Genomic DNA, 22,112 nt, shown 5'->3' with positions numbered 1-22,112 from the left:
ACAAACTATCATCATTAAAACATTGCCATTTATAGCACCTATACAGCTAACTATTCTCTATATTTCGGTAAAGAAATCATTGAAATCTGATAAAAACTAAAAGAGTTATACTAGATTGAAATTTGAACGAATTAGAATATCTCAAAAATTAAACCTTCAATATCTCCTTAACTATTGTCAATAGAACATGGCAATTTGAACCAGTTATAGAGCTAAGTATTCTCTACAATTCGGTAAAGAATTCATCGAAATCTGATAAATACTAAAAGAGATATAAACTTTTGAAATTTTAACGTAATTCGAAACGAAGTGTAAAACATTCAAAATTTAATCTCGAATTACTCACGAACTATCATGATTAAAACATTGCCATTTATAGCACCTATACAGCTAACTTTTCTCTATATTTCTGTAAAGAAATCATTGAAATCTGATAAAAACGAAGTGAGTTATACTCGATTGAAATTTGAACGAATTAGAATATCTCAAAAATTAAATCTTCAATATCTCCTTAAGTATTGTCAATAGAACATGGCAATTTGTACCAGTTATAAAGCTATGTATTCTCTACAATTCGGTAAAGAATTCATCGAAATCTGATAAATACTAAAAGAGATCTAAACGTTTGAAATTTGAACATAATTCAAAACGAATTGCAAAACGTCCAAAATTTAATCTCGAATATCTCACGAACTATCATCATTAAAACATTGCCATTTATAGCACCTATACAGCTAACTATTCTCTATATTTCGGTAAAAAAATCCTTGAAATCTGATAAAAATTAAAAGAGTTATATTCGATTGAAATTTGAACAAATTAGAATATCTCAAAAATTTATCCTTCAATATCTCCTTAACTATTGTCAATAGAACATAGCAATTTGTACCAGTTATAGAGCTAAGTATTCTCTACGATTCGGTAAAGAATTCATCGAAATCTGATAAATACTAAAAGAGATCTAAACTTTTGAAATTTTAACGTAATTCGAAACAAAGTGTAAAACGTCCAAAATTTAATCTCGAATATCTCACGAACTATCATCATTATAACATTGCCATTTATTGTACTTATGCAGCTAACTTTTCTCTATAATTCAGTAAAGAAATCATTGAAATCTGATAAAAATTAAAAGAGTAATATTCGATTGAAATTTGAACGAATTAGAATATCTCAAAAATTAAACCTTCAATATCTCCTTAACTATTGTCAATAGAACATGGCAATTTGTACCAGTTATAAAGCTAAGTATTCTCTACAATTCGGTAAAGAATTCATCGAAATCTGATAAATACTAAAACAGATATAAACATTTGAAATTTGAACGGAATTCAAATCGAATCGTAAAACGTTCAAAATTTAATCTCGAATTTCTCACAAACTATCATCATTAAAACATTGCCATTTATAGCACCTATACAGCTAACTATTCTCTATATTTCGGTAAGGAAATCATTGAAATCTGATAAAAACTAAAAGAGTTATACTAGATTGAAATTTGAACGAATTAGAATATCTCAAAAATTAAACCTTCAATATCTCCTTAACTATTGTCAATAGAACATGGCAATTTGAACCAGTTATAGAGCTAAGTATTCTCTACAATTCGGTAAAGAATTCATCGAAATCTGATAAATACTAAAAGAGATATAAACTTTTGAAATTTTAACGTAATTCGAAACGAAGTGTAAAACATTCAAAATTTAATCTCGAATTACTCACGAACTATCATGATTAAAACATTGCCATTTATAGCACCTATACAGCTAACTTTTCTCTATATTTCTGTAAAGAAATCATTGAAATCTGATAAAAACGAAGTGAGTTATACTCGATTGAAATTTGAACGAATTAGAATATCTCAAAAATTAAATCTTCAATATCTCCTTAAGTATTGTCAATAGAACATGGCAATTTGTACCAGTTATAAAGCTATGTATTCTCTACAATTCGGTAAAGAATTCATCGAAATCTGATAAATACTAAAAGAGATCTAAACGTTTGAAATTTGAACATAATTCAAAACGAATTGCAAAACGTCCAAAATTTAATCTCGAATATCTCACGAACTATCATCATTAAAACATTGCCATTTATAGCACCTATACAGCTAACTATTCTCTATATTTCGGTAAAGAAATCATTGAAATCTGATAAAAACGAAAAGAGTTATACTCGATTGAATTTTGAACGAATTAGAATATCTCAAAAATTAAATCTTCAATATCTCCTTAACTATTGTCAATAGAACATGGCAATTTGTACCAGTTTTAGAGCTAAGTATTCTCTACAATTCGGTAAAGAATTCATCGAAATCTGATAAATACTAAAAGAGATATAAACGTTTGAAATTTGATCGTAATTCAAAACGTATTGTAAAACGTTCAAAATTTAATCTCGAATTACTCACGAACTATCATCAGTAGAACATTGCCATTTATAGTACTTATACAGCTAACTATACTCTATATTTCGGTAAAGAAATCATTGAAATCTGATAAAAACGAAATGAGTTATACTCGATTGAAATTTGAACGAATTAGAATATCTCAAAAATTAAACCTTCAATATATCCTTAACTATTGTCAATAGAACATGGCAATTTGTACCAGTTATAGAGCTAAGTATTCTCTACAATTCGGTAAAGAATTCATCAAAATCTGATAAATACTAAAACAGATATAAACGTTTGAAATTTGATCGTAATTCAAAACGAATTGTAAAACGTCCAAAATTTAATTTCGAATTTCTCACAAACTATCATCATTAAAACATTGCCATTTATAGCACCTATACAGCTAACTATTCTCTATATTTCGGTAAAGAAATCATTGAAATCTGATAAAAACTAAAAGAATTATACTCGATTGAAATTTGAACGAATTAGAATATCTCAAAAATTAAACCTTGAATATCTCCTTAACTATTGTCAATAGAACATGGCAATTTCTACCAGTTTTAGTGCTAAGTATTCTCTACAATTCGGTAATGAATTCATCGAAATCTGATAAATACTAGAACAGATATAAACATTTGAAATTTGAACGTAATTCAAAACGAATTGTAAAACTTACAAAATTTAATCTCAAATATCTCATGAACTATCATCAGTAAAACATTGCCATTTATAGTACATATACAGCTAACTATTCTCTATATTTCGGTTAAGAAATCATTGAAATCTGATAAAAACGAAATGAGTTATATTCGATTGAAATTTGAACGAATTAGAATATCTCAAAAATTAAACCTTCAATATATCCTTAACTATTGTCAATAGAACATGGCAATTTGTACCAGTTATAGAGCTAAGTATTCTCTACAATTCGGTAAAGAATACATCGAAATCTGATAAATACTAAAACAGATATAAACGTTCGAAATTTGATCGTAATTCAAAACGAATTGTAAAACGTCCAAAATTTAATTTCGAATTTCTCACAAACTATCATCATTAAAACATTGCCATTTATAGCACCTATACAGCTAACTATTCTCTATATTTCGGTAAAGAAATCATTGAAATCTGATAAAAACTAAAAGAATTATACTCGATTGAAATTTGAACGAATTAGAATATCTCAAAAATTAAACCTTCAATATCTCCTTAACTATTGTCAGTAGAACATGGCAATTTGTTCCAGTTTTAGAGCTAAGTATTTTCTACAATTCGGTAAAGAATTCATCGAAATCTGATAAATACTAAAAGAGATATAAACTTTTGAAATTTTAACGTAATTCAAAACGAATTGTAAAACGTCCAAAATTTAATCTCGAATTTCTCACAAACTATCATCATTAAAACATTGCCATTTATAGCACCTATACTGCTAACTATTCTCTATATTTTGGTAAGGAAATCATAGAAATCTGATAAAAACGAAATGAGTTATACTCGATTGAAATTTGAACGAATTAGAATATCTCAAAAATTAAATCTTGAATATCTCCTTAACTATTGTCAATAGAACATGGCAATTTCTACCAGTTTTAGAGCTAAGTATTCTCTACAATTCGGTAAAGAATTCATCGAAATCTGATAAATACTAGAACAGATATAAACATTTGAAATTTGAACGTAATTCAAAACGAATTGTAAAACTTACAAAATTTAATCTCAAATATCTCATGAACTATCATCAGTAAAACATTGCCATTTATAGTACATATACAGCTAACTATTCTCTATATTTCGGTTAAGAAATCATTGAAATCTGATAAAAACGAAATGAGTTATACTCGATTGAAATTTGAACGAATTAGAATATCTCAAAAATTAAACCTTCAATATATCCTTAACTATTGTCAATAGAACATGGCAATTTGTACCAGTTATAGAGCTAAGTATTCTCTACAATTCGGTAAAGAATACATCGAAATCTGATAAATACTAAAACAGATATAAACGTTTGAAATTTGATCGTAATTCAAAACGAATTGTAAAACTTACAAAATTTAATCTCAAATATCTCATGAACTATCATCAGTAGAACATTGCCATTTATAGTACTTATACAGCTAACTATACTCTATATTTCGGTAAAGAAATCATAGAAATCTGATAAAAACGAAATGAGTTATACTCGATTGAAATTTGAACGAATTAGAATATCTCAAAAATTAAATCTTGAATATCTCCTTAACTATTGTCAATGGAACATGGCAATTTCTACCAGTTTTAGAGCTAAGTATTCTCTACAATTCGGTAAAGAATTCATCGAAATCTGATAAATACTAGAACAGATATAAACATTTGAAATTTGAACGTAATTCAAAACGAATTGTAAAACTTACAAAATTTAATCTCAAATATCTCATGAACTATCATCAGTAAAACATTGCCATTTATAGTACATATACAGCTAACTATTCTCTATATTTCGGTAAAGAAATCATTGAAATCTGATAAAAACGAAAAGAGTTATACTCGATTGAATTTTGAACGAATTAGAATATCTCAAAAATTAAATCTTCAATATCTCCTTAACTATTGTCAATAGAACATGGCAATTTGTACCAGTTTTAGAGCTAAGTATTCTCTACAATTCGGTAAAGAATTCATCGAAATCTGATAAATACTAAAACAGATATAAACATTTGAATTTTGAACGTAATTCAAAACAAATTGTAAAACTTACAAAATTTAATCTCAAATATCTCATGAACTATCATCAGTAGAACATTGCCATTTATAGTACTTATACAGCTAACTATTCTCTATATTTCGGTTAAGAAATCATTGAAATCTGATAAAAACGAAAAGAGTTATACTGGATTGAAATTTGAACGAATTAGAATATCTCAAAAATTAAATGTTCAATATCTCCTTAACTATTGTCAATAGAACATGGCAATTTGTACCAGTTTTAGAGCTAAGTATTCTCTACAATTCGGTAAAGAATTCATCGAAATCTGATAAATACTAAAACAGATATAAACATTTGAAATTTGAACGTAATTCAAAACGAATTGTAAAACTTACAAAATTTAATCTTAAATATCTCATGAACTATCATCAGTAGAACATTGCCATTTATAGTAATTATACAGCTAACTATTCTCTATATTTCGGTTAAGAAATCATTGAAATCTGATAAAAACGAAAAGAGTTATACTCGATTGAAATTTGAACGAATTAGAATATCTCAAAAATTAAACCTTCAATATCTCCTTAACTATTGTCAATAGAACATGGCAATTTGTACCAGTTTTAGAGCTAAGTATTCTCTACAATTCGGTAAAGAATTCATCGAAATCTGATAAATACTAAAACAGATATAAACATTTGAAATTTGAACGTAATTCAAAACGAATTGTAAAACTTACAAAATTTAATCTTAAATATCTCATGAACTATCATCAGTAGAACATTGCCATTTATAGTACTTATACAGCTAACTATTCTCTATATTTCGGTTAAGAAATCATTGAAATCTGATAAAAACGAAAAGAGTTATACTCGATTGAAATTTGAACGAATTAGAATATCTCAAAAATTAAACCTTCAATATCTCCTTAACTATTGTCAATAGAACATGGCAATTTGAACCAGTTTTAGAGCTAAGTATTCTCTACAATTCGGTAAAGAATTCATCGAAATCTGATAAATACTAAAACAGATATAAACATTTGAAATTTGAACGTAATTCAAAACGAATTGTAAAACTTACAAAATTTAATCTTAAATATCTCATGAACTATCATCAGTAGAACATTGCCATTTATAGTACTTATACAGCTAACTATTCTCTATATTTCGGTTAAGAAATCATTGAAATCTGATAAAAACGAAAAGAGTTATACTCGATTGAAATTTGAACGAATTAGAATATCTCAAAAATTAAACCTTCAATATCTCCTTAACTATTGTCAATAGAACATGGCAATTTGTACCAGTTATAGAGCTAAGTATTCTCTACAATTCGGTAAAGAATTCATCGAAATCTGATAAATACTAAAAGAGATTTAAACGTTTGAAATTTGAACGTAATTCAAAACGAATTGTCAAACGTCCAAAATTCAATCTCGAATATCTCATGAACTATCAACATTAGAACATTGCTATTTATAGTTCTTATACAGCTAACTTTTCTCTACATTTTGGTAAAAAAATCATTGAAATCTGATAAATACTAAAAGAGGTATACTCGATTGAATGTTGGAGGAATTAGAATATCTCTAAAATTTAACCTTTAAAACCGGACAGTTTTAACACATATATTTCATTGTTTACTATTTACATGTGAATACTTATTTTTCTCATTCGCTTTCTATTTATTTTATTTAATTTCTTTGACAATATTTGCAGTCTTTGCGAAGAAAATGGAAAACACTATGAATTAATAGATAAATTTAAATTGATCCATCAAGATGCACTATTTATAGCGAATGTAACGCCATCGTCTTACTTTAATTTTATCAAATTATACATAAGTATATTTAAAGAGAAAGAAGCAGCAATTTCTGAAAGGAAAGAAAGATTACAGGTATTGTTCTAAATGTTTAACTATTCTAATATTGTGTTTGAAAGCAAAAAAGATTGAAAAATGCCTAGGTTTGTACCTATCCCTGATCTATGCTGAAGATTGCTTCCTGAGAAATTCTAGGAAAAACGGAATTGTGGCTTTCCTGTATAAAAACGTGCGAATCGAAACTTTCTTAATAAAATAGAAAGGAAAAACTGTGAAACTATTCGTCATTTGATATTTTTACCTAAATTACTGATCTAAGTAACAGCAAATAGTTATTGCAATATTTTCAAATTGTATAAATTAAGTTTTTATTTGAAATTAAAGTGGAGGCCCTTAAAACAAAATCAGTGATTTAGCATTTAAACTGCGTGTCTCTGGGAGTAAGGTAAAAAATCTCAATAAGTCTTTGAATCGTTGAATATAGTCACTTGTGATACCCAAGGGTGCAGCTGGAAGTGCAATTCGAATTAAGTGATTTTTCTCTAAAATTGTTCCATCGATTTTTTTTTTTTAAAAAACGACATATACTTCAGATTTACATAAAAGCTTATCACAAAAAATTTAATTATTATTTTTGTCTATCCCCATACAATACTTAAAACTGGTAGTCTTATTTGGGGATGCACTGTTTTACAGGCGGGTGTTGCTAAAATAACTGAAGCTCATGACGTAGTCACGAATTTGAAGGCTAATGCTAGTAAACAGAAAGCATTGCTTGATGAGAAAAAGAAGGCCAGCCAAGAAGTGCTTGATAAACTAAGCGCAACAATGGCCAACGCAAATTTACATAAAAATGAATTAGAGGAAGTTCAAATAAAGATAGAAGAAGAGAAGAAGATTCTGCAGGCAAGGTAATTGTTAAGATATTGTTGAAATAAAGGTGCGGGCGCTGGTCTAGTGGTCAAGAATTTGGCTTTGTGTGTAGGAGGTCACCGGTTCAAATCCCGCGTATGAGACTACTTTTTATTTGTTAGAAAAAAAATTGTTTATTGTAAAGTATGAACATCTGCCCCCGTCCGCGACAATAATTGGTAGTTGGGCGTTAAACTCTGCCTGATAAAATAGGCGGTTATTTGACTTTGCTTACTTTAAAACTTCCTTAGGTAATTGAATATTATTACTTTTCTGCTCGGTTATTAGTTATCGTTAGCATACACTCCTCTCAATATACAATTTAACGTTACTAAACAAACAAACAAAATTTGGTAATAGGAACGGTTAAGGTCAGGAATTTTATTTTCCTACTTCATTTTAATGTTCCAATTTTATTCAATTATTAATTTGAACTGATCTATAATAAAAAAGACGAAAAAAATGAATATTCAGAGAGTGTACTTATTACTCGTATATGGAATTGTTTTTGTTTTAGGAATGACCATTTTTATACACCCATCTTCTATATTGTGATTACTTTTATGTTTAATTTTAACAAATGTTTTACAATATTCTTCATTTTATTTTTTGATTGCTTTTTAAAGTAGAACTTATTTTAATCACATAACATTTAGGTAGATAATATTCAAAAAAACAAATCAAACAAGGAATCCATTTTCTTCATATACTTTTAAAAAATAAAATTTACCTAAAAATTTGCATTTTTGTTTTTGTTTGTTCAATAAGAAAATTAGAAATAGATAAAGAATTAGCAGAAATTGAACCTCTAATGGAAGAAGCAAGAGCAGCAGTTGGAGATATTAAACCAGAGGCACTGTCAGAAATTAGATCACTAAGAGCACCGCCGAAAGTTATTAGAGATATTTTAGAAGGTGTACTACGATTGATGGGTATTCAAGATACATCCTGGAACAGTATGAAAACATTTTTATCAAAAAGAGGTGTCAAGGAAGATATTAAGTGAGTATGTCGCTAGAATATTGCTTGTAAAACTACTTGCATTCTTTAGTTGGAACTAAGTAATTGTAATAACACATTAATTTGAATATATAAACAGCAGAAGAATATAATCAAAATAAAATTTAAGTGAAAACTGAACAAAAAATGTAGTATGGTATGGCAATAGCCATTGACACAGTTTACTTTTTCCTTTTTAGTGCAAATAACAAAAAGAAAGAAATATATATAAAATAATGTAAAATTACATGAAAAAAATATATAAACAAAATAAAAAGGTTTCACATGAATCATTTAAATAAAAACAAAAAATAGAAAATATTTACCTAAAAATGGAAATAAATATCCCAGCATAAATCAGCATCTGAGACAAAACAATATACAAATACTTTTTAATAATAGTATTATATAAAGATGTTAAGAAAAATGCTAATCAAGCTCCGAAATTCATTTATACTTTATTTTCCAGGCCCCCCACAAAACCTTGTAATTTAAAAATTGTATAATTTCATATCTATTAAGGAAACTTTCGCCAAAATATTGATTTCTGAGTTTCGATGAAAGTGGACACTCACCTGGTTGGAATTTATGGTTTTACATTATACTTTTTTGCTCAAATTAAATAGAATAATTAGATAAAACCTAAATAATGTTTTGTCTAATTTTTAGGAAGTGTTTAAATCTAATAAAAAAAAATAATTCTCAACCGCAAACCATTCTACACTGAGAAATAAGACAAAACAGACCTGTTGCTGTAAGACAATAGTATATCCGGCAATTTTTCTAATATATATACGAATTTTTGCAGATATTTTGATGCCAGTCAAATAACCGAAGAGAATCGGATCTCCGTTGAACAATTATTGCTGAAACAAAAAGATTCATTTGACAGCCGGACGGCTAAGAGGGCATCGGTAGCAGCCGCACCGCTTGCTGCTTGGGTGAAAGCAAATGTACAATACTCCATAGTTTTACAGAAAATTAAACCACTTGAAAGGGAACAGAACAAGCTGGAAAGGTATTTACTCTTCATATGATTATCATTCAATTATACTAAGAAGCAATTTTTGTCAAATTTATGAATTTATAAATAAAAATTTATTGTTTATAAGTAGACAAATTTTGTTTACAGAAATCTTAAAGTAACATCAGCACAGATGACGCAACTAGGTTCAGACTTACAGAGTGTTGATTCAATCGTTGCTTCATTAAAAAATGAACTTGGCCAATGTACCAAAGAAGCGACGGCGATTGAACTGCATCTGGCCGAAGCTCATCATACAATCCAAGCTGCAGCACAACTTGTTGACAAATTATACGATGAATACAATATTTGGATCAAACAAGTAAGTTTTTTGCTATTATTAGTTTAACGTGATGGATAATGGGTTAGTTTTGGTAGTCAGAAGATGTTGTCATCAAATACCTGGGGCTTCTTCAGAAGCTGTAAGCCATTTCTGAAAACTTATAAACGAGTGCATATTTTCACTGAGTCTAATGCACGTAATGCGGTAGCTAGGAAGTTCCTTTCATTAACAGATTGTCTACTTGTCTTCACTCCAAAAAAAGGTACCTCCTTCGTTGATTCCACTTAGCCTTGATACTCCCAAAACCTTGACTCAGGATTAACCATCACACAGGGCTTTAATGATGATGTAATTATTTCATGATTCTGTTCATTGCTCTAGATATTTAACTAGATGCATCAAAAAAATTCGCCTCTAGCTTAGACAATGTTGCAAACCATTCTTTGACACCTAATGGCATTGATAGTTGCTCATTTTCTTGCTGTGCAAAGAACAAACACGAAGGTATTCAAGGTGTTAAAACTGCTGTATCTATTAATAGCTTATTGGGCTTTGCTTATATTTCAGATGTCAGAACTGTCTTCAACTTGGGAAGATTTACCAAAAAATTGCATTTTATCTGCAGCTTTTATTACATATTTGCCGACTGTATCAGAACAAAGAAGACAGTAAGTAGCCTTTTGCATTATTTACACTAATCTTTGTGTGGATTCAGTTTTAAAGTGTAGTTTATTTATTGAAAATTCGAGTATCAAATATTAAATTATTATAAACAGTAGTTAATTAATAGAGATTAAAAGTGAGTATTATATGATAAATAAAGAAATCTTTAAAGAATAATTCACTTTCTATATATGTGATAATATTTGTTTGGAAGTTGTCAGAGTGATCAGTCAATTTATGATTAGCTATTAAAAATTTGTAAACTATAATAAAGCAAGGAAAGAATCTTTTAATGATTCATTTTAACTTCCCTGTTTCATGAATTTGAAAAGACTTAAGTTTGAACAGGTTTTTCAATAAAAATTTCAATACGGTCGTTCAAAGTGAGATCTCTGTTATTAAGTATGTCAAAGTCAATAGAATACAATCCATAGATGAGAAATGTAAACTAATTGCAATGAAGAAATATAAATATTATTCATTTGCTTAAGTTATGGATTTATGTTACAAAATTATTTCATTTTAAGGACAGCTTTGAAGAAATGGCAAACATTTGTAGATCATTCTAAGTTTTCATTAACTAGTTTCCTTAGTTCTGATAGAGAACTACTTCATTGGAATTCCGAAGGACTGCCGAATGACGAGCTATCCAGAGAGAATGGCATTATCACAATATATGTAAGCATGATTCTATTGAGTTAAAATTCAAAATAGCTGGTAGAGCAAGCAGAAAACCTTTATTTATTTTATTGTAATTTCAGACAAAGATTTCACCATTAATTTTTGATCCATCTTCTATTGCTGTGACTTGGTTAAGAGAACATTTCAAGAATGATAATATGGAGATAATTGCTGAACATAATCCAAAATTCTATAATGTTTTAGAGATGGCCGTAAGGTAAGAATGTTTATAATTGAACTAATTCCATTTTATATCTGTGGCCGGCTAGCATTTTGGGCTTGTGGTGATTATTAAATTTACTGGTGACTAGCTTGGAACTATCTCCCATTAACTATTACTTTTCCATAATTGGTTTGTTAACCATGAATACAAGGTTTGCTTTGTATTGTATATTATTCTATTAGTATTTTTATTAATTTTGGACGAAATTATTTCATTTTAAATAATTAAACATTAAACAAAAAAAATTTTCAGTTTATTAATTAGAAAAGAAATGTGTTAACGTATCAGTTTATGTAGAATTATAGATCTTCTCACCAAGGAACAAGTTTTGTATGTTCGGGATATTTAAAAGATCATCTCAACAAATGTAATTTGAAAAAGTGACAATTCTATTATAAGGAGTAAGCAGATGTTGTGTTTATTTTCTTTTTCTATTACAGGTTTGGTAAAACGTTGATTGTAGAAGATATGCAGACTTTAAACCCTGTGCTCATGCCTGTATTGAAGCAGAATTTCATCTACCAAGGTAAGTGCTATACCTAGTTGATTAATCCGTAATGTTTTACTTTCAAAAAACCAATATTTATCTTCTGACTCGGAATTATAGAAACCCTACCAATGTTGGAGTTAAATTTAAACCAAATTTGTTTGATTTTCATTTACATCCTGCTTATCTAAGATCCTTTGAATAGATTGTAAAAATATTAAGGAGTTGAACACTAGTGTTTAACATTATTAAACCTTATATGTTAATTTTTCAGGTCCACGTGTAACTGTTCATATTGGTCATAAACTAGTTGATTATAATTCTGATTTTAAAATATTCCTGGCAACCAGAGATATGAGCTTGATTCGCCTTTATAAAATGAGAACACCATTTCCTACTTTAAATTTTGACTCAACTGAAGAAGGATTGACACAACAGGTAAACGATAGCCGATCTCAATATTATTTATTACCCACTTTCACTAGATTAGGTGTCTCTGTTAAAGGAAGATACATATTCTCTCTATAAACATCAATAACAGAGTCTCATTTAAACAAAAATTATACACTTTACGATAAATATTTAATGAAAAGGAAATTGACAAAAAAATATATAAATATTTATGTAATAATACCAGTTTTTTAGTTGAACTGTGGTATTAGGTAATAATAATTAAAGTAGAAGAACAAAATTCATACAATTAATAGTTAAATTCATTAACTAAAAACCACCTGTTTTACTAGACCAAAACGTGCACTCGGTTCTGTTTCAGCTTCTTGGTATTGCTTTGAAAGTAGAGAAACCTAAACTAGAAGAACGCAGAGTGGAACTGTTGAATGAAGAGGAAAAATTAAAATCTAAACTTCATTTTCTTCAAGAGAAAGTTTTAATTGAATTAGCTAACTCTCAAGGTGACATTCTTCAAAATAAGGTAAGGTATTTTATAATACTCATTTTTGTTTTAGTGAGGGATCATTTTTATAAGAGAAATTAGTTTCTGGGATAAAATTTAATGATAATGCTCACAAAGAGGACCTGGAAGCTAGAAAGAAATTCACCATTTTTGTGAGAGAAGTTCGGGTATAATTCAATTCAATAGTATTCCACCAACACCAAGAAAAACTGCAGTTTTTGAAGCGACTTAAATTTTAAAAAAAGGCTCTTTAAAGGACCCATTTATTTCCTTTTATTGTATTTTGAGGTTCGATCAAATGAAAGGTGGAAAATGAAATAGGAATTAGCTAAAATGCAATTATTTTTTATGGACGCTAATAATTTAGAAAATATATTTATTTAGAAAAAATATTTTTGGTTTCTAATATTCTCCTTTTAAGTTTTGAATTCTCATCAGTTTAGTGTTGGTCTTTTAGATCTAATAACTTTCAAAACTAGAATTTTGTTTTGTTTTATTTCACCTTTGTGTTTTGAATAAACACTGGTTTAACTAATCAAAAATAAAACATTGAAGAAGAAAAAAAAAAGTCAATTAAGTAATCTTAATTTTAATTCAAGTAATCTTTATCTAAAGTTTAATTTATCCATTTTTAGGAGTTGTTATCTTCATTGACAGAAACTAAAGAGAGTAGCGAGGCTATAGCTAAGTCTTTAGAAGAATCCTATGCAATAAAAAAAGATTTAAGTAAAGAATATGTCAAATATCAGCCACTAGCTGAATATGGAGCAACATTATTCTTTGCATGCACAACATTATCTAAATTGAATAATATGTATCATTTGTCTGTATCCACATTTATAAAATTATATCAGAAATCTTTGTCATCTTCTCATGTGAGTAACCTTTTTGTTAGTTTTGTAATTGTACTTATTTTAAGGAATATGTTTTGTGTATGCACCAACATTTTTTGGGGGGTTATTTAGTTTGGTTTAAGAAGTAAATGCATTACTTTTATTTATTTATTACTTTTCTTTTGTGAAAGGTACTACGCAATTACTTTCTTGATGAGATTTATTCAGAGAATATAAAATATTTACATAAATAATAATACAGACAACCTGATCTCTTTAAAAGTATAAAGTAAAATAATTATAGTCAGTCATTAAAATATTAGGTAATATTTTAACCTTATGACTCGGTGAGGTTCTCAGATGGTGATTTTTAGCTTTAACTCATAAGTTCATAAGCAGACAGGACAGAAGACTTACCAAGCTTACAATAACAATGTAAAAAAAAGTATTGCAGTTGTCAATTGAAGCTCTGAAGATGTCACCTAGTCGGTAGGCCGAATGCTTGGCATAAATGGAAAAATATTGACTGGAATTGACATTATTCTTTTCTTCTCTATTTATTGAATACAAAAATTAATTTATTAAATAAAGTAAAATGTTAGTTGTTATGCAGATTTCCAGTAATAAATGCATCTTTTTTTCAGGTAAATGATTCTATTAATATAAAATTCCAAAAACTACTCCATCTAACTTATAACTATATTTCAAGATCATTATTTAAATCAGATCGACTAGCATTTGCTCTTCATCTTGTGCATGAAACCAAGCCTGATCTATTTCAACGAAATGTAAGTTTTCATACATTTAGTAGCTTATTGAAACATTCTTATTGCTTGAAAAATAATTAATCAGACACATTAACATTTCTTAATTAATTTGAAACAAAAAAAAAAATCTATAATTTTTGATTTAATTTTAATACTTTGTTGTTTCTTTCCTTTGCTTTAATCGAAAGCCATTCTTCTAGGTATTCCTAGAACAATCGATTGAGGGGCCATTAATTCCTCTGTAGAAATTTTGAAGCTAATGCTTCCCCCAACATTATGTAGGCTTTTCCAAACTAACTAATAGGAGTAAAAATGTATGTAGCAAACCTTTCCCTAGGTCTCCTCCAAATTGGTTCCCATATATTTAGAACACTTATTTTGTAATATTATGAAGTTATTATGCAAAATGAATTCATAGGAATGGGAAGTATTTCAAGGACTTTCAACGGATGACAGTGGCAATGATGAAAATATTAACAATGAGTCGTTTCCAAAATGGATTGATAAAGAAAAGCTACCACAGCTGTTAATATTAAGAGTAAGTCGAAATTTGTAGTAAGTAGAACAATTTTACATGTTCTGGCATGCTGAACTCAATTCAACGCCTTTATTTTGACTTATTATAATGAAAAGAATTGTACAAAGATAGAATTTTGAGAACTATAAATATGGATAATTTTTAACACAAAAACTAAAATGTTAACAATTTTTCCAACTTCGGTTTGGTTAGATATGTACTTCGTAGCATTTTTACTGCTAAAATGAAAACAATGCATTGCAAGAATTGTGTAAAACATTCTTTCACAAACCTTACGTTAATAATAATAATAAATAATAATAATAAAGTGGATGGGTTTATATTAATAGAACGAATCAAATCCTTAGCCTTTGGCCAGTAAAGTCGCTACCTCAGGGGCTTGTCAAATTAAACAGCAAAACGCCACGTATTAATCACTTGAATAATTACAATATTTTTGTTTATGTTACTAGTTCACCTCTTAACTATTGCTTCATTACACATTACATCGTAAAATTTCCAAACTTTACACCTTTAAAGGCTATTAAAACACTAAAAATTCCTCCATTTAAAGAAAGTTTTCACATAAAAAAGGTCACCTTGGAGAACAGGAAACAAAAAAACCTACCCTTGCTGGGATTTAATTTAAAAATGATTTAGGACATTATTTTTATACAGTTTATTTATTTATTAGTGGCCCATTATTGTTCAAAATTGAGGTAAATCTGTTTTAATTATAACTTTTTCTCTTCTTTTTTTTTTACACAGAGTCAAACTAAATCACTATTCGAAAAGTTAAAATTAGAAGAAGAAATTTTGTGGAAAAAATTTATGAATGCTTCACTGCCTTTACGACCTGAACATTGTGATTTAACGGAGTTTCAGTATGTACTGGTTATTCAGGTGCTTAGACCGGACAGATTACACTCGGCTTTGGTTAATTTTACTCTAGAAGCTTTAGGTATGTTATTGTGTGTAAAAATTTTCATTTTAGTTAACTAATTGTTTAATCTTACAAGAGTGGAGGAGAGCTTAAAGATTAATAATGCGTATGATATCGTCTTGATACTCAAAGGTATAATGGTAGGTTTTAAGGTCCATGGAATTTCTGCATTTAAAAAAAAAAAAAAAAAAAAAAGCCTGATTTTATTCACCTAAACTGCATTATTTCGGGCGAGACGGTAGATACGAAATTCCATGTTTTAACAAAAAGATTTTCTATTATTTAATGTACATACAATCTATTGTTAACTTATATTTTTAGAACTATATTTCTTAAACAGGTCTTCAGTTTCTAATGCCAACAAGTTCTCAGCTGAACGAATTGTATCCAGAAACAAGTTCTACAGAGCCAATATTGATTATTACATCGGCCGGTACCGATCCATCGAAAGAGATCATATCCATGGCAAACTCGAAAGTTAAAGAAATAAAAGAGGTAAGAATGAAAAAATTTATGTGTCACCCACTTTCGAAAGATATTATCATTTATCATTCATTATCCTTTATAATGTTATAAAGGATGTAAAATTATATATCCTTTTGTTTATCCTTTATTTTATTTTTTTAACTAAACATTTTGTTCATGCTGAACTATTTTCACCTGTCTTGGATTTTAATTTACGTCCAATAATAGTTTTATTTCACCATTAATCATAATTATAACTTTATCTTGAAACAGATGGTTATGGGACCAGGACAAGAAGGAGACATACTGAAATGTCTAACTGAAGCGTCGAAGAAAGGAGGATGGTTATTATTGAAGAATCTTCATCTAATTACTTCTTGGTTGCCAGTTTTGGAAAAGAATCTACAAAATCTTCCACCACATCATGCAGAATTTCGTCTGTGGTTAACTTCAGAGCCGCATAAAAATTTTTCACCTATTCTACTTAGTTCCTGTATGAAGGTTACTTATGAGGTTAGTGGTGAGAGTAGAGGATCCACTTCATGCTAGATTTTTTTCTTTCAGAAATTATTCAGAGTAGTGGAATTATGATATCTAATTGATTATTCTTATGTTACAGGCACCTCCAGGAATAAAAAGAAATTTAGGAAGGACCTACGCCGAGTGGTCGACTAATAATAAATTAGAAAAATCTTTGCACGGTTCGCGTGCTATGTTTGTGTTAGCTTGGATCCATGCTACTCTTCAAGAAAGAAGAACCTACATTCCTCAGGGATGGACTAGTTTTTACGAGTTTAATGATACAGATCTAATAGTTGCAACTGTCTTGCTTAAGAAAATATTAAGTAAAGGTAATGGTATTTATTAGATCTGTTTATATGTAAACAGAATTTTTCAACTAGGAAAAGTAGTTAGACTGGACTTTGGTTCAGTTATTATACTTTTTATTTCTGATTATAATGTTTACCCGAAACCAGTCTTTTTCGAAAATTATTCTGTATATATTTGTTTTCGTATACTGCGGATAAAAACTATCCAACTATTTTTGTAATAGTACAATAAAATGTTCAGATTCGAAGAATGTTAGTTGATTGGAATATTAAGTAAGATTTAAATTATGTCGTGTGAGTCTTAAGACCAAATTCGGGATTATTACTGTATATTTATATCTAAGCTCATCATTTTCAACAATACATAATTATAGTTGAATAATTGTTTATTTTCTTTATTTGTAGGAGAGATTTTACCCTCTTACTGGGAATATTTGTATGGACTATATGAAGTAGCGGTGTATGGCGGCCGTATCAACAATATTTATGATCTTCGAGTTCTTTCATCATATCTTCGTACCTTTTTTACACCAGAAGTTATAATTTTGAATAATCGTCCAATTGTAGCTAACATAAAAGCTCCACAGAGTAACGATATTGCGGTAAACAATTTCGCGTAAATTATATTAAAATACACAAATGTTTGTATATATTTCAATTTATTGTATTTAATACTTTCTCTTATTTAATTCTAGGCACATTTAGATGTGATTAAACAACTACCAAATAATGATAAACCTGATTACTTTGGCTTACCAAAAAATGTGAATAGAATATGGGAACGTGTTGCTAGTTCAACAACAACAGAACAGTTAAAAATTTTAAATAGTGCTTTAGCTGTTGACCAATCTGGTGGTATGAAGAAGTATGCTCAAGTTATGGTGCCTTTATTCAAAATTTGGAAAAAACTTAACCAGGTAAATCTATTGTTTGTATTCTTCCATTTTAAATACTGAAAATGTTTGAAGTGGGATATTTAGTAGGTGTGTCAGTAGACCTGGTATTTCAGTGCCACTTTAGCCTAGATGGAGCTGTATAGAGCAGAGAAATCCGCTTTTATTCATTGCACCATTGCCGGCCTATTGAAAGGTGTCCTCTCACAATGTCCTTCACCTTCTTACAGACAACAATGTCCTTCACCCAACAGTAATCTGTAAGAACCTCCTAAGAAGAGTAAATATAAAATCCCAATTTCTGGTCGTCAGGATTACAGATCAGAAGCAGTCGCCTACATTAAGATGAACACATTCAGTTGCTCAAATTGGCGCAAAATTTACTGTCTATTTTGATATTTGATCCAAGATTCCAGAGTAAACGAAATTGACGCTGTCTAAAGTGTACACATTACTTAAACTCAAGCATCCTAGTGGCATATCAGTACAATACAGCATCTAAACAATATTAAGAAGAATTGGACCATCCAATCATTTTATCCAATTTGGATAAATAAAAATTTAATTTTTAATTTTTCACTGAATTTGCTCCAAGAAATTTCATTAAAGCTAGCTTGCTAACTGTTTGTACTTTTTAATCAGTCGATTTCATTTGGCTATATAAGGAAAACCCATTTATTGGGAAATGTGTGAGCAATAAATTAATGGGAAACGTATTTCTAAATTTGTAGCCGTCTCTGTAAGACAGAGTATCTAATCACTTTTACTTACGTGAAAGTGTAATTTATCTATAATTTAGACACAACCAGCTGCTTAGTTAATGTTAAAACTTCAGAAACATCCAGTATTATTAAAGAGTTTAACATTTCAATAATTACAGTAAGAACAAATCCTGTGAAAATTTTTACACTACATTTTTTTTAAATTCCAGGGCGTAGGATTGATTTACTCTTCTAGTCCAGATGCAACAGAAGAACAATGTCCGATAGCTTCATTTTTCAGTCTGGAATTATCATTTGTTGTTTCATTAGTTTCAATGATTCATAAAGATTTAGCTAATATTAGTAAAGCTCTAAAAACAGGTTCATTCATGACTCAAGATGTTGAAAATATAGCAAATTCACTTCTCTATCAGAAGGTATGTTATGATATTAAATCTATAAATACTAAGTAAATTGGTGGAACAAATATTCGCTAGGTAAGAATTACTTGTTACATAGCTGCAACAGATTTAGCGGCAATATTAAAAACAGTAGGAATGAAACAACATAGCACAGGGGTCGGCAACCCGCGGCTCGCGAGCCGCGTGTGGCTCTTTTATCCAAATTTTGTGGCTCTTCAGCCTGTCCAAAATAAATTGTATATTTCAATTTTATTGAAACAAATGCAAATTTCATTTATTTAAATGAAGATATTTTTTCACAAAGAATTTTAAATGTGATAGGTTTGAAATTGAATAGAATTCTATTAAAATACATTACGTAATATATAGGACTGCCGCCATTTTCATTCAAACACAGGTTTAGTTATTATTTATTTGTTTATTTACTTTGCAATATGTGAAAATAAATATAAAAAACATTTAAATGTTATTGAATATCATAAAATAATAATTTGTGAATACAAGTGATCTACAGAGTTGTTTACACTCTATCATCCTTGCGGCTCTTGGTAAGATTTATTAAAATTATTTAAGGAGAAATGGCTCTCTACTTAAAATAGGTTGCCGACCCCTGACATAGCATCATTTCAAACTGGTGCACGACTTTATCTATCTAGCAGTTTACGTCAAACAGCAACTTAAGACATTTTGTTTTCTTCGCTTAGAAAGTGTAGAGCACAAACATTATCCATGAAAACACACGCTAACTTTTTGTGAGGGAATGTTGCCAAATTTTATTCAATGAATTTGTTTAGATACCAGATGAATGGGAAAAAGTTTGGAGTGAACAGAAAAGCCCAAAATTCTATCTTGAAAGCATCATGGCCAAAGCAATTAGAGTACAGTTGTTGTACAATGAGTGGAAAAATGTGGAAAATGAAGCTATTGATTTGGCACATATTTTTAATGTAGACAAGTTTCTTACGGCTCTACGTCAACAAGCGGCCAGGTTTATATTGTTCGCTGTTTTATTTATTTATTTTTTTTTTCCTTTTTATTTACTGTCAAGTTATATTAATTAATTAGAATCTAGAAGACAATAATAATTATAAAACTTGAAAAAAATGACAATTTTTTCGCTCATACTGTATTTAATTAAAAATTTATTAATACTTCAGATATACCACAACTCAAATAGGAGATTTAAATTTAAAAGTAATGTGGGGTTCAACAGAAGGCTGCCTTAGTAAAGGATCTGTAGTAATCCCAGGACTACAATTAGAAGGAGCCATTCTCGAAAATGGTACATTACAGCCAACATCGGAAAATTCTCCAACTTCATTTTTTACAGATCATTTGGTTCTTATGTGGAAACCTAAGGTAAACAGCCAAAATTTTTGCTGAATTTTTGTTTTTGAAATAGTATGTGATTTTTACCATGGCAGTAATACATTATCGTTTGATATAATAAGGTGATATTGAACAGATAAAGTTTATTTTATTGTTGGACACGATCTGTTCCATATTAAGATTTAATAATAATTTTTAAGCAAGTTCTGAGAAGTTCGAAGATTAGGGTTCACTTTAAATTGCCACTCCAAAGTTTACAGGGCTAGTATAACAAGTATTCCGCTTATATATTATTTTATTTTGTTTTAGGAAGCATTGTCCGAGGAAACATACCAAATAGCCATACCGCTCTATGCTACAGCTGAGAGAACACACTCAGTGGCGGAACTCCCGATGAATTGCCCTTACAGTGAAAGACATCATTGGATTCAGACTGGCACAGCGTTCTATATTAGTCTATAAAGAAATCTGAACTCAACAATTAACAGAATATATTTATTGATATGTGTTTCTATTTTTGCTACTGTTAATTTTGAAAATAACTCCGTAAGTTGTGTATTATAAAATTAAATTTAATTATTGACAGTTATTAGTTTTTACTCAACTGAAATTCAAAGTGAGTCTTTTCATCTTTAGACTTGAATTTTATTTTTGTATATTTTTACTTGTCTATTATGTTCCCTATTAAAATTTCTTAATTTAATTTTACCATCGATCCTTCACCATCCTATGGAAGTTTGTTCATGTCTAACATTACTGTACCTTTTGATGTAATATGTGTTTTTATTATTTTAGAATGAGGTAAGAAAGTACATATTTTTAACTTTGAATATATATTTGTTGAAAGTAAACATATAATTTAAAATATTTTTTTACTTATATAATCTTTCACAAATATTCTCACTTTGATATCACTAAATTTTTAACAATAGTTAAAAAGCAATGGAAACTGAACAAACTACTAGTTAGGTACTACATTTAATAAAGACTGCTATGTTTTAAGTCCTTTAAATTAATAACTAAAATCTTTAAGAACATATTGTCGGACCTTGAATAGGCCTTTTCAATATGTAAATCACATAGAATAAAATAAATATATAATAAAATAAAACAAGCATCATACAATAAAATACGTTAAAGACTGCATCCTACTATTGGTAAATTTAAAATTAATCAGATTGAAGGAGGAAGACAGTTAGTTTATAAGTGTTAAATAATTCTCATTATTATCACACACAATGTAAGGGTGACAGTGGTGAAATTAATTAATGAGACAGAGAATTAAAGAAAACGTTATATGAATTCAAATTCAATTA

General features: G+C 28.9%; 1 protein-coding gene across 1 annotated transcript in view; it reads left to right on the top strand.

Annotated features, from left to right (window-relative positions):
• Positions 1-21,381, top strand: part of btv (dynein cytoplasmic heavy chain beethoven) — a 74,025-nt gene extending 52,644 nt beyond the window's left edge. The window contains exons 54-77 of the mRNA XM_074138013.1: positions 6,809-6,986; positions 7,608-7,822; positions 8,592-8,825; positions 9,631-9,840; positions 9,955-10,168; positions 10,697-10,797; positions 11,320-11,470; positions 11,554-11,690; positions 12,137-12,222; positions 12,458-12,621; positions 12,956-13,114; positions 13,732-13,971; positions 14,574-14,717; positions 15,115-15,234; positions 15,982-16,174; positions 16,497-16,651; positions 16,895-17,134; positions 17,241-17,472; positions 17,857-18,053; positions 18,147-18,368; positions 19,276-19,482; positions 20,262-20,455; positions 20,625-20,826; positions 21,106-21,381. Coding sequence (XP_073994114.1) covers positions 6,809-6,986; positions 7,608-7,822; positions 8,592-8,825; positions 9,631-9,840; positions 9,955-10,168; positions 10,697-10,797; positions 11,320-11,470; positions 11,554-11,690; positions 12,137-12,222; positions 12,458-12,621; positions 12,956-13,114; positions 13,732-13,971; positions 14,574-14,717; positions 15,115-15,234; positions 15,982-16,174; positions 16,497-16,651; positions 16,895-17,134; positions 17,241-17,472; positions 17,857-18,053; positions 18,147-18,368; positions 19,276-19,482; positions 20,262-20,455; positions 20,625-20,826; positions 21,106-21,258 — 4,348 coding nt within the window. The 3' untranslated portion in view covers positions 21,259-21,381. The remainder of the gene's footprint in view (positions 1-6,808; positions 6,987-7,607; positions 7,823-8,591; positions 8,826-9,630; positions 9,841-9,954; positions 10,169-10,696; positions 10,798-11,319; positions 11,471-11,553; positions 11,691-12,136; positions 12,223-12,457; positions 12,622-12,955; positions 13,115-13,731; positions 13,972-14,573; positions 14,718-15,114; positions 15,235-15,981; positions 16,175-16,496; positions 16,652-16,894; positions 17,135-17,240; positions 17,473-17,856; positions 18,054-18,146; positions 18,369-19,275; positions 19,483-20,261; positions 20,456-20,624; positions 20,827-21,105) is intronic.
• Positions 21,382-22,112: the final 731 nt, after the last annotated feature.

The sequence above is a fragment of the Rhodnius prolixus genome, unplaced genomic scaffold (assembly GCF_049639745.1).
Source record: "Rhodnius prolixus isolate KJV_2025 unplaced genomic scaffold, Rpr scaffold_11, whole genome shotgun sequence".
In the NCBI taxonomy this organism is placed as follows: domain Eukaryota; kingdom Metazoa; phylum Arthropoda; class Insecta; order Hemiptera; family Reduviidae; genus Rhodnius; species Rhodnius prolixus.
This window is presented reverse-complemented; position numbering and strand designations above follow the sequence as displayed.